Raw genomic sequence first — 13,115 nt, forward strand, 5'->3', positions numbered from 1 at the left:
TCTACGAAGTAATAAATCCCTCTAGCTAATACACCACAATATCCCTTATGTTTAAATGATGTTTACATGATGTCAAAGAAACGCTGGAAAGAGAAAAACCATCTAGCCTTTCTATTCTATAGCTAAAAATGGAAGTTCTCACTGAACTTCTCACATGACATGAGCCGCCTGACATTTCAAAATGATGACATCACAAAAATAATCCCAAAATTGTATTTTTCGAACCGCAGAGCTTCGAAGCAAAAAGTGACCTAGCCAACCAGCAAACAGGATCAGAACGACTAACTGCCCAAAACACAAGGTCCCCATTGAACACTTAGTTAATTAAGAGGACCTTCTTTCTCTTTATACATTACAATTGGCAAATGATGCAAAGAACCCTATCGCTACAACTTACCGGTAGGTAAGATGCATATAGCAGACAAGATCAATCGAAGTAGCTACAACAAAACGATCGTTGTCTAGACGATCATGGGAGAATTCCGCTCTAAATACAGTAACGATCACCAACACATTTTCACACAGATTACCTAACTCCCACTGGAACAGCCCCTTAGTGGAACAACTTCGTCGAAAACGACTCTCTAGAGCCCCCTTCAGAGAATCTGCTAGCAAATGACTCCTAAAATATAGTATAGCAGCAGCTGCCTCCATCAGAAATATTGTAAGAAAATGACTCATAGAGAGCAGTATAGCAGCAGCTTCAGCCTATGAGACAATCTGCTATCAAATAACAGATATACTACATTAATAAATATGATACCAATGCATCATAAATTAGATTATAGAAGCAGCTGCCCCCATCAGAAACTTTGCTATCAATTGACTCGTAAAAATACGACAATTACGTAGCAAGTAACTTCAGTTCTTTATTACGTTGGCAAATGCCTCCAACTCGATCTATATAATTACCCTAGGCAGGAAAATTCCTCCGTTTCATTCAAATTACTTCAAGTATATCCGGGACTTGGCCGACGATCATGAATGAATCTGCGATATCAGGGCCAGAAGAAAGCCGGTAACGAGTCCAGGCAGTGTACAACTATCTAAAACACGTCATTTTTCGTTCATATCGTTGATGAGGATCCTTATATGACTTCCACTTCGGGTGTACAAAACGCACAAAACGACGCATACTTCTGCATTATAGTGCTTCGATTAGTATTGGTAGAGGGAGAGATCGTCGTCCCCGACGCTTGCGCAAAGCGGTTGTCGGCGTTGTCACGTTGTGTGTTTGTTTTCTTTTCGTCTCGCATATATGGCTGCCACGCCGAGACAATACAGCGGCCTCTGTCGAGCTCAGCTGAGTTACGACTACCTGCACACCAACAGGTCGGACTAGCTCATAGATTTCATTCCCTGTACCGCCGAGAATCGCAGCTTTTACTTGATTTTGGGGCGTTTCAAGGGCCTCATTCGGAAGTCGTTTAGCGCTTCTTGCTAAAAGGGAGGGAAACCTATAAACGTCTCTTTATTTCCCGCGTCTATCCTTTGGAACTTCATAAGTGGGAAGTACTAAGTGTGTATGCATGTTATTTTTAGCACAAACCACGACTTCTTGTTTGGCGCTTTGGCTGAATTGGTGGACAACGCAAGGTGAGATGATACGAACGCAAGCTTCAAATGGATCATAGTGATTTGCTTCTGCTCAACTTTCTAGAGATGCCCAGGCGAAATCGTTGCGTATTTACACAGGTAAGTGCAACGAGGTATTAGTTGATTGAGTGAAAAGATTTCGCGGTGAAGAAAAAAGCAGCAAAGTTTGCAAAGAGCAAATTGTGTCATTTCTTGATGATGGCGAAGGAATGAATCCGGGTTAGTTTTTGTCATACTGTATATTGTCGGCTTGTGCCAATCTATATGAGTCTATTTTTCTGTAAAGAGGCAACTGCTAATGTCATTATATTTGGCTTGTCTTCAAAACGACTGGCGCAAAAGGAGAAAATTGGGCAGTACGGCAATGGGCTTAAATCGTAGGAGCAATAATTGTGCAGAGTTCGCAGGCGAGTTAGTATGTTATAGCGGTTCCATGAGAGTTGCAAAAGATATGATACTGTTTACAAAATGGTATAAAAGGGGAAAAAATTTAATGGGGTTATAAATTTTATAACTTTAGTGACGATACGATGACCTGTCTGTTTTTGTCGCGATCCTTTCACGAAGCTGAACGCTTAAAAGAGGTTATTGTTCCATTGCCTTCATGGAGTGGCAAACGTCCTTTGGCGTCATCACAAGCTGAGAAATATCAGGTAGAACAAAAATTTTGGAGAGAAATATAAACGCTAATGTTGTAATAAAACGAATAGCATTCAGTTGAAATGAATATTATTTTGAAATATTCTCCTTTCGACACGGAAGACAAATTGATGCAACAATTTGCCAAGATCAAAAGCCGTATGCACATGCATGCACGCATGCAGCGTCAGCGACTTTTTCCGTCAAAATTCTGTTTGTTACGTAGAGACTGGAACTCTAGTCATGCTCTACAATCTCAAAGTTTTAGATTCTGGAGAAACTGAATTGGATGTAAAGCGAAAAAGAACTATGGACTTCAGTAATATTAGATTACTCATGTTTGGTTTAGTTTCAGACCGATCCAAACGACATTCGCTTGACAGCTACTTATTTGGACGTAAATCTGCAAAGGTTTGACGGAAACTGAATTGTTGCTATTTAAATTGAAACTCGACGTCTGTTCTAGTTCTGTTTTGGAGCGCACCTCCTTTCGCGCATACGTCTCCCTACACTATTGTAATCCACGGACGAAGATATATTTGCAAGGAAAGAAAGTGCTAACAAAAAGGCTTGATCAGCATCTCTACATACCAAGGTAAGTTTCACTTGTTCAGTTCTAGGTAGCAAGCTAAGAGTTCAATGCATTGCAGGAAATACGATTATAGTTCAAAAAGATTCAAAGTTCGTTCCCATTTGGAGGCAGAGGAAGCGCAAAAAAGAGCGAAGCTGGGTACAGTGACCGTGCACGTTTTCTGAATATAGACTAAGCTGATTTACCTTTTTATTTAGCTAAGGAAAAAGCGAGAGAGCTGGAACTGAAAGCAAGGTATCGCGCCGGAGCAGTACGCGATATCTGAATGCATTACGTAGTGGTCTTGTTACAGAAATTCGACTCCTCGTGTTTACACGTCTGAACAAAACGTGGTCTTGGCATGGTTTTTTTTGAATAGCTCTATCATTTGCTTTTTGTTCTAGGCTACGTTTCGTCAAGCGCAGAAGTTTGCAACAGATGCTCGCCAAGAGGCAAACAAACTTGAAAATATTTTCAAGGACAAGCAACGGTAGAAAAAAAAATTAGGATAAACTTTTCGCAACTCAGTTTTGGATAATTATCTGTGCTATATACATAGAGCTCTTGCTGAACCAAAAACGCTTACGTTCACGTTTGGCTTCAACATCATGGATAGGAGTCGCGAAGGATTCTTCATTTACAACTGCAATCGGTACGTAGGTCAATATTATATATCGATCGATCGATCGAGATGACGTTTTCTAGTCTTATTAAAATGTTTGAGCGAAGCCCTCAGCAATCAGACTACATGCGGTAAAGATGGTTCTTGAGATTTTTTCTTTTTTAACTCGCCTTGATTTTCCTTTAGGAAGTATAGAGGAGTCGTTGGTAGGCCAGTGTTTGTAATTTCACCGTGTATAGCCTACGTGTGTGCTGATATTAGGAATTGTCAATGTTCCCTACGTCGTATTGGAACCTACAAACAACAAGCAGGATTTTGCCGATCCTCAAGCAAGCTAGTTATTCGATCACAGAGAGCGTGCCTTGTTTAGCAGTTTTTATATAGGAGTATCGCTTTCTACTTAAAGCTATGAATGAACATCTTGTGCAATACTGGCGAGACGTGAACATCAGTAAGACTAGACGTCTCATACGTCAAGATGATTTAATTAATTTAAACCTTTGCGTTAAGGAGATTTGACGGATTTTTGGTAGGACATCATGCATGATAAATTCTTTGGGTGCCAACTTATTCATTATAAGGAATCATTTTGGCTATTCACCGTCAAAGCCGTGGACCGACGAGCCTTCCAACGAGTCTAGATACGTCAAATACAGGCGGTCTAAAGTGAAGATGGAAATGCAATGTGGTACGTACGTCGCGAAGTTGCTCCTACTTGTTGCCGGCGCTTTTAGCACGTCTACTTAGACTTGTGCCTTAAATGGAGAAAAATCCCTTTTTCGATCAAACACTTTGATTACGTCTTTACCGATGACTGGACGTGCAGTCTCAGTTGGGATTTAAGTAGCAACAGGTAATTGTAATTACGTGAATAATCGTAGAAGCAAACTAATGACTGAGAGTATTGACAGTTGTTCGAAGCCGGAGAAAGAGGTTGCTATTAGAACCGGCCGTCTGACGAAAATCACCCCAGCTGAGAGCCGTCGATCAGGCGCGGTGCGTATCTCGTTACTAAGAGAGTTCTAATAGATTATCTATACGTTTACGCTTAATTAATTTGTCGTAAGGTGTCAGCTCAGCCGCCAGCTCCTGGCGGCTCTTTTTCGTTAGCAACAAATGTTGTAAGGTTGATGCTAGTCTTTATACTGCGTTGCCCTATAATCCTACCGTTGCATGCAGGCTGGTGCTTCTAGAAAGCGAGGCCTTTCTGCGGACGATCACACCGACAGCGGAAACGTGTTTCTTAACTTCACAACACCGCTGCCAATGGTTCGTATTATTTGAGTAATATGCGCTAGTTGTAACTTTTGTGCTTGGTACATCGTCACACTGTCTTGTATACCAATTAAGAAAGATATTTAGGCAAATTCCTCTATAAAGTCGATTCACCGCGGAACGTCCGGAACAAATGCCGGGGTACACAGCCGCGGCGGCTCTAGCATCAGGCCACCCAAGAAACAAAAACCTTTGCAAATTCCTAATGACGATGATTCCAACGACATCGACGATGACGACGCTGCCCAGGCGCGGCACTTGAAAAACACTGAGACGAGAGCAAAAGAAGCTGAAAAGAGGGCAGAAGATTCTGAAAGGAGGGCAAAAGAAACAGCGGAGAAAATGAAAGAAACAGCAAGGAAGTTGAAAGAAACCGAAAAGAGGGTGGAAGAAATTGAGAAGATGGCAAAAGAAACAGCTGAGAAATTGAAAATAACGCAGAAAACGCTGGGAAACCTGCGCAATCAAACCTGTTTGATTCTGACCAAAGTTGATAAGGTATACATGATAGCTGCTAATGTATTATATCATAATTCAACGGCTTTTATAATATAGGAATTCAGCAAGTTCTTGCCAAATCCATCGCACGACTTTGACGCAGCAGTGTCAAAATTGAGTCGCCGTCTGTAAGTTGACTTACAAGAAAAGTTTTCTTGGCAGAAATTTTGCTTTTGTTGTTGGCTAGTTTACTAATATTGCAAGTTGCTAAGAGAGTTCCGAGTTACACAAGGGGTCGCTATAGCTTATTTAGAGTCTAATTAATTGCTCGTTCTGTGGCTCATGATAATATCAAGTCTTCAAAATGCAATTTATATAGCTATCCCTCACGCAGGAAGTAAAGTAGCCTTAGAAACATATTGTTTAATTAAGATTTTAATACCTCGCGCATCCAATACCGCTTCGGTAGGGTTCACTGCTTTAGTATGTACTGTATAAGAACGAAATGCTGTCTCAGAAATATTGGGTCAAAAGGTTACCTTTTCGTTGATGGTTATACGGAAAAGAGCAACCTATGACTCTTAAAGAAATAAGGGAATGAAAGTCGAGTAACCGATGACTCATAAATAAATAATGGGAACATAGGAAATGGAAGTCGAGTAACCTATAACTCATAACTAGAGAAATAATGAAACTACATGAACGTTTTAGTAGATCGAGAAAGATCGAAAAGAGCCTAATCACATATACTGTAGAGTAGCTGATGAAATTGCAATGATGAAAAGGAATGAACATGCACTCTAAATAGCTCCGAAGCTCAGTCCACTCAGAACAAGAAGGCTTGCGCTAGATGAATTTTCTAAGTGAAATGATAAATTTTTTTCTAAGTGGAATGACTGGAATCTGGCTATGCTCAAATGGCTCTCGAGTATCTAACGCCTTTTTTTGCACCCAGCGTTATTTACTGCAATTCTATCGGTCGAATTCTCGACCGAGCTCATATTGATCGCTAGATGACATACTTGGCTCTTCGAAGTCACCTATAGTCTAAAACGCGTTACAGTTGAATGGAAACCCACCTACCCGAAACCCGACTTTGTTTCGTACCTCAGGAATTCGTTATGTACAGATCGTTTCTTGTTTCGTGACTAGAGAATGGCGTTTAGGTTCGTCTCCGGGACTCTCCTGTTCTGATCCGGGCAAACGGCACAGCTCCGGCGAGTTTTCGACTAGAATTTTAGCGAGGTACTTTTTTTAGCGTCAGCGACAGTTGTCGAAGACAATTCGAAGTAATATTGCGTGGCGATAACGTTTTCACAAAAGTGAGGCTCCCTAAGGGGTCTCCCGAGCTGTTTTTCGCATCTCAAAGCAGAAGGAAAGCCTTGCAAGCGGAAGTCGATCGTTCCGTTTGAAGGCATACTGAAGGTCTAACGCTGAGACGGGCATTTGACGGAGCTCATCGAATATTGATCGAGCTAGACTCAAAAATATCCTTCTCTGTTTCGAGGCTCGTCTTTCCATTGTCATGCATCGGAGGCTTTACTCCGACGACGTGTAGCAAGCTTAGAGGCATGTCTTGTTTCTGCTAGAAGTATACGTGCGTACGAAGTTTACCGCATCCGTCGCAGGCAGAAGTCTCGTGGCCCGGGTGGTAAGAATCCCTCAAAAGGGGCCTCACCTAATTGTTTTCCGAGTAGCTGTCGTTTTAGTCTCCTCTCATTAAGGTTACCTAATCCTTTCCTTGGTAGATATTTGGAACGATCGAAATTGGGATTTTGGTCAAGCGTCTTCCAACACTGAACAGACCCCGAAGATGGATCCATGTGCTTGAATATCAGGTTGACGTCTACTGTAACAGAAAATTATTGGAAAATAATTGCAAAGCTTTTCAAATGAGTCTATTGACGATGTGTTTCGTTTGTTATTCGGCTATGACGTCTAGATGTCGCGAGTGCCCCCAGCCACGTCATTGTAACGTCACATGGACTATTCCTATTGTCTACAATCCGTGGTCGAATCATAGCGAGTGTGCACACTATGAGCAAAGGCAAGGCACGCCTACGAAAGAGAAACCTTTGTCGCTTTGTCGATCGCGTGAGATGGGGTACCCGGATAATAACCTTGTGACCTAACTGAGTACTACAGCTCTTTGAGCGTGTTTTGAGACGTTCCAACCTCTGCGATCTTCTTCGGTAAGCTCTTTTTCAAGCCTATATCTTTAGAGTTAGGTAATTGAGAAAGTTATGGGCCAGTTTAAACCTTTGCTGCACAAAGTGTTGCATTGAACTTTTCGGGCACATAAAGGGGGTTTTTGCAATAAGTCTAGCAATGTTCAGCGCTTAGTCGCGTCAGCGTTCAGGTCCTAAGAGTAGACGTATGTAGTGAGTAGATCGGACCCAGGCCTCTCCCACGAACCTCTAGCTCCCCGCTGACAAGGTTCGTGGGAGAGGCCTGGGTCCGAGGCTACGTAGTGACTACAGTACGCAATCGACTTCGCGCGTTACTTTATGAAGCGGCTGGCAACCAGGCTGGCAACATAATGCATTGCTTTTTATTAATTCCGAATGATCAAAATTTCTACTTACAATGCTGAGAGAATCGCTTTAATTCAATGATTCATGCTGATTACTGTTTTTGCTCTTTTTAGTAAGCAACAGCATGTGGCAAGCACTCGCTGCAGAGCTAATAGGCGTTTGCGTTTCTGCTGCAATTAAACGTTACATGGACGCTGCTAAATTTGACGCCTTAATGGCCGAGTTTGAAAAGCGCCTAGGCACTAACGCTACTCGTTACATCGTGCAAGTAACGAAAATTAGTACAGAAATTCTTGACAGAAGCAAATCGAACAAGATTAAATGGTGTTCCTTTCTCATCAGAACAACGATTGCTCTTGTGGAAAATTTTAAAGGCATATCTGAAGGAAGAGATTTCGTTGAGCGGCTCAAGGCAGCTAAGGACGAAGCCGAAAATGTAGCCGAACAGTTGGTGCAGGATTTCTTAGAGGCTGTCTTTGAAAATGTTGCTCAGGCAGTTGGATGCCAGGGTAAATTACCTAAGTTTCTTGAAAGAACTCTATCTGAACAATTTGTTTCGCAAATGAAAAATTTCTATACTTTCAGTCAATATCATTGCACCGAAGAACTTCAGGAAGAGTTGGAAGAATTGAAAGAAGTCACTAGATTTTACTTTGGAGAGCCAGCCGTGAACTGTTTAGAAGATTTGCGTCAACGAGCTGAAGACATTTCTCAGGATTCTGAAAAATTTTGCAATAGGCTTGCCGGCTGGTACAGTGAATTGGTCAGCGCCAATTTAGGAAAAGAGAAAGGAAAAGAATTTATCGAAGAAGTGCTTTTGCTAAGCGAAAACGAAACTGAACTTAAAGATGTCGTTACGACGGAGAACTTAAGGAAAGCAATTTCCAGCAAAAATTTTACAAAACATTTACCAGGAGCTAAAGGAGCACCAACCTTGTCGAGCTCTGTCATCTCTGTCAACTATTCGATGACGAGTTTCGACGCGCCGCCCTCATGCGTTGCAATTCCTTGTCTAGATACCGCTAAAAGATGTTTAGGCAAAAATGCTTGGAAGTCGGCTTCTATAGCTCTTTCTGGGGCACCCAAAATATCAGCAGATTCCAGTGCGCAAACGGCAGCTAACTGGTTTTCTGATCGTATGATAGATTTGGTGAAAGAGTTCAGCGGTGAAGTGATGGCAAATGGTTTCAAAAGGGCAATTATTAGCGGATCAATAGGTGGGCTTGTTACTGGGAAACTAATGGAAGAAGCTACAAAATTTGCGTTGAAGAAATACGGCAAGAAGAATCCAGTAGATATTAAGCGCATTTCTAGAAGAATGGGGTATATTGGAGCCGCAATAGGGGGCGCTGCGGCAGCTGTCGCTGCCGTCACTGTTTTGGCACCGTTTACCATTACCGTAACCGTAGGTTCCGCTGCCATATATACTATCCCGGCGTTGACCACAAGCCTCACTCTGGGGCAATTGGTAGGTTTTGCAGCTACCGGAGGAATATCAGGATTTCTTACCTACTTCGCGGCAAATGTTCTTACTGATATTACTCCTAACTTATACTAGAAATCTACGCAAAAGGCAGGCCCGTGCCAAGGGAACGTCAACTTTGTGTTTTCAGAGTCTTTTAGTAATTTGTGATGTTAGTTATAATTGCATTGGATCTTAACCGTTTTACGTTTTATTAGGAAGGGTGGGGGAGGGGAGGGGGGAGGGGCGACAACAGAAAGGGTCGCTGCAGAGGGTCGCAAACTCTCTTTGGATAGACTATTTATTTATAATTATTTTTACGTATCTACCGGTAAGTATTTTAGGAGAGTAAGTTTGTAAGTATCTTTTCTACTGATCTCTTTGTCAGCCAAACGCCTGTCACGCTTTAGATAATAAATTCAAACTTTGATTCTTACAAAACACTTTTGCAATGACAGGTTGCGTTAGATCAAACTAGAGCTGAGAGCAAATTGATTGGCTACACATTTCATCATGGCACCAACACCGGTGAAGAATAACACTTAGGACATTCTTTCTTTAATTTTCACTCGCCTTTCACGTCTTCAATACTTTAAGCCACATGGATGTGTTCCCAAGCACGTATACGTGGAAAAATATTGTACGTGGAACAAAAAGTGGCGACAAACGAAGATTGTCGACAAATCAGAGCTACCCACTAGGAGTCGCCAATGGGTGGAGTTAGCGTTGTTAAAAAAATTATTCTGTTATATGCTGCCCCAAGACCTTTGACTTGAAAGTAAAACATTAACTGGGCTATTGCTGTCGTTCTCAGCTACTGAATGAGTTTGACTGAACTTGCCTACTTTTTCCGTCTGATTTAAAGCACAAATACGATTCACATGTTTAGTCGTCTCATATTATCGGCTGCATGCGCGTTGAGCGATATCTGATAAGAAAGCTAAGAATCCCTTAAAGCGGGATAGCAGTGATTCGCCGCCGGAACAAAGGATCATCCGGTTTCTTAATGAGTGCAAATTGAATTATTTATCATGCAAAATGCTTTGCAAGCAAGTCACTTCCACAGTCCGCTGCTTTGTAGTAGCGATGACAACTGGAGTGCACGCTTCAACCTATAGCAAGCTTTCGAAGCACGTTCAATTATCTGAAGGCCAGAAATTCCTCGATCACATTCTGCAGCCTCAACGTGACGATCGTGTTCTCGACTTTGGCTGCGGAACAGGAAACCTAACGCTTCATTTAGCAGAGAAAATCGGGCCAAAAGGTTTCCTCGTTGGAGTCGACCCTGACGTGGAGCGAATCAAAATCGCCCACAGCCGACTCCAAAGGTACGAGAACGTGAAAATAGTTCACGGTTCAATAGACGAAGCGAAACCGTTTGCACTTTACGATCTTATCAACTCAAACCAAGTGGTACACTGAATACCTCGCGACAACCCCAAAGAGTACGTTGGAAAGATGTTTGATTTGCTGAGCCCAGGTGGACGTGTCGGCTTCACGACGGGGGAGGATCACAAAGCCTTCATACGAGAGCTCTCTGCAAGTCAATATGGAAATTCCTACGAATCGTTTATAGCTGCTACGGGATGGAGTTTGGCTCCGCTTTCCTACTGGGAATCGCTTTTCAGAGACGCCGGCTTCGAAATCGTATACAGCTCGAAAGAGGACAAGGGTGGCGTCTTCCCGAACGAAAGGACATTACTCGATTGGTGGGAAGCGACGACTGTGGGCTACTTCAGCGCCGCTATTAGAACGCCGGAGGAACTGCTGAAAAAATTCAAATTGAAAAGAGACGGACCGATTCCTGTCTACGCTTCTCTTCTGGACGTTGTGGCTAAGAAACCGAGTTAGAGAACGATAGTTTGTTTTTCAGGGCTCGTGTTGGGGTGTCCCTCTGATCAAAAAGAAACCCACTCATCGCAATGGCATTCAAGATATGCATGGCCTTGGGCTAGTTCATACCAGACGGCTTCGCTCGACGTCATTGTGCCAGCTGTGACCCTGCGTTAAATGAATGATGAATCTACTAATCCGATTACCCTAGGTTTGGCTCCTCCCACTTTTCACTTGCATGAGATCGAGGACACTTAATTGGCCTAGACTTCCGAAGATCTTTCCTAAATCTGAGTAGAGAACGAAGTCCTTATGCGCTCTGATCTCGGTAGAAAAACAGCACCTGGGTGGAAGCCCGCTGACATGCAGATTGCAGATCGAGCTAATTATATAGACAGTGATTCCAAGTCGAAGCTGACGTACGCTCGGTTCTGAGTCGGGAAAGAAGGATAATAGATGTACAGGTAAGACAAGGATGTTATAAAACCGCTGTTGCGGATTTGGGCGAGTCACGGCTTCAAAACGAACTGCATTCCAAACCGGCGACGCAGTTGTGACTCTTTCCCCTTGTCAGAGAAGGCCATAACTCACCTGAAGACTGAAGACGGTATCTAAGGTGTTTTCCATCCCCTGAGACAGCACGATCGCGGTCAAAATGCCGGCCGGCGGCTACAGACTGACATTTCATTCCTGAAGGGCAAGTGTCCCGTATAGCTAGGTGACGCGTTCCCCGATGCATGTTGCCATCGCTTCAACGCCGTCGTCGTTTATGCGGTCAAGTGAAGGAGAATGCTCGATCGGTAAGATAATGTTAATGGGGACCCTCCCTACGCCATCTGGCTCTCCAAGGTAAATAATGAAGGGGTTGGCCGGATCGAGGGCGAAGCTCGCAAAGGTCGTTTTCTAAGAGCTCTTATATCAGGTCTATAGGTACATCAACTTCATCAGGGTTGCCTTGGCGTCTAATCATGCATCTAGAGCGAATACCAACTGGCAATTAATGGGCCAAGGGTACGAAAGTTACTTCATGCGATCATGCAACTATATAGGGTCTCTTCAATTGAGAGTCTTTGTCAGAAGTTTGTCGGAACGACTATCAAGCATAGCGTTCTCGCCACAAGCGTCTGTGTACCCGGCTCTTTCGTACAAGCGACATGCTTTGTCGAGCGTAGTAGACGTTTCTATGAAACCTTCTTTACACCGCTACGTCGAATTTCTTCTTCAATCATAGTGAGCATAGATCGGGCGATGCCTTTTCCTCTCGCTTCTGGCTTCAGATACATTTTTCTAATGTCAGCGCACCGTTCGCCTCTTTGAGCTGTTGAATTGTAGTATCCCACACATCCAACCATCTCTTGCTTGGCGACATCTTCGATGACAAACAAGTCGCCCTTCCCACTTCCCCAGTAGTACTCCTCGACTCTCAAAGCGTCTTGGTCGCCGTCATCTGGCTGGAATTGTAGCCCATGAGAGGCGAGGATATTAGTTACCATTTCGATGAGAGGCTTCCTATCTTTTGGTGTCCAGCTTCTTGCAACGTAGCGTTCGAGATGAAGAACAGGTTTTGCGCTCATTATCCTACGCTATGTGCGTGACGTGAAGTGGAAATCCTTCCTCGATTGACTGCATCTCGTTCAAATTAGATTAATTATTGGACGTCCCTCCCCATGCATGTATGCATCCATTTGTCGTTCCAACACCCCGTTCGAACGTTCGAACACCCCGTTCGAACAATCTGTTCGAACGTATGGAAATGGGTTTGTGTATTGCATTAGGCAGCGGGTCCTAAGCGTCACACCGCAAGTTCTCTTTAGAGGAAGGGAACCTGTACGTACATTACAAGGTCCAATTAAGCCCAAAGACTCGTCAACAACGTACACCAGCCAAAGTGTGGCGATTGTGCACTGGACGTCTGGAAACGTAACCCTGCACTTGGCAAACAACTTGAAACTCTGACTCAGGAAATTTTTCGTTGCAGTAGATCCAGGTGCAGATTTGGATGCAGATTTACCGGTAAACGAAGCAGTTTTCATTTAAAATTCAGAGTGATGCGGGGTTAGTTGCGATTTATAGAGGGACTTTGAAAAGGCAGAAACTCACGCCTATCATCTTTAATTATTTGGTAAAGGTAAAATTTCTATATTT

General features: G+C 43.1%; 2 protein-coding genes across 2 annotated transcripts; both read left to right on the forward strand.

Moving 5' to 3' along the window:
- Window positions 1–1,258: 1,258 nt before the first annotated feature.
- Window positions 1,259–5,333, forward strand: LOC136192283 (ATPase MORC2-like). The gene is made up of 25 exons (XM_065980819.1): window positions 1,259–1,332; window positions 1,543–1,596; window positions 1,661–1,695; window positions 1,883–1,973; window positions 2,023–2,067; window positions 2,117–2,249; window positions 2,307–2,394; window positions 2,462–2,526; window positions 2,585–2,646; window positions 2,702–2,830; window positions 2,886–2,965; window positions 3,025–3,077; window positions 3,211–3,296; window positions 3,366–3,458; window positions 3,615–3,630; window positions 3,668–3,757; window positions 3,813–3,879; window positions 3,939–3,957; window positions 4,010–4,116; window positions 4,176–4,281; window positions 4,340–4,424; window positions 4,496–4,549; window positions 4,608–4,697; window positions 4,809–5,201; window positions 5,259–5,333. Exons 1-25 carry the CDS (start codon window positions 1,259–1,261, stop codon window positions 5,331–5,333), a joined length of 2,190 nt encoding a protein of 729 aa, XP_065836891.1.
- A 1,092-nt stretch (window positions 5,334–6,425) lies between these two features.
- LOC136191712 (uncharacterized) lies at window positions 6,426–9,349 on the forward strand. Its single transcript, XM_065980101.1, has 2 exons — window positions 6,426–7,333; window positions 7,789–9,349. The coding sequence occupies exon 2, from the start codon at window positions 7,800–7,802 to the stop codon at window positions 9,231–9,233; it is 1,434 nt and encodes a 477-aa protein (XP_065836173.1). The 5' UTR covers window positions 6,426–7,333; window positions 7,789–7,799; the 3' UTR covers window positions 9,234–9,349.
- The last annotated feature ends 3,766 nt before the right edge of the window (window positions 9,350–13,115 follow it).

Source organism: Oscarella lobularis, chromosome 10 (genome assembly GCF_947507565.1).
Source record: "Oscarella lobularis chromosome 10, ooOscLobu1.1, whole genome shotgun sequence".
Taxonomy (NCBI): Eukaryota; Metazoa; Porifera; class Homoscleromorpha; order Homosclerophorida; family Oscarellidae; genus Oscarella; species Oscarella lobularis.

Coding starts and splice junctions, on each gene's coding strand:
- LOC136192283 (XM_065980819.1), top strand. CDS start 1,259: ATGGCTGCCACGCCGAGACAATACAGCGGCCTCTGTCGAGCTCAGCTG. Junction 1,974..2,022: donor TACGGCAATGGGCTTAAATC/GTAGGAGCAATA, acceptor AGTATGTTATAG/CGGTTCCATGAGAGTTGCAA. Junction 2,527..2,584: donor CTGGAGAAACTGAATTGGAT/GTAAAGCGAAAA, acceptor TGTTTGGTTTAG/TTTCAGACCGATCCAAACGA.
- LOC136191712 (XM_065980101.1), top strand. CDS start 7,800: ATGTGGCAAGCACTCGCTGCAGAGCTAATAGGCGTTTGCGTTTCTGCT.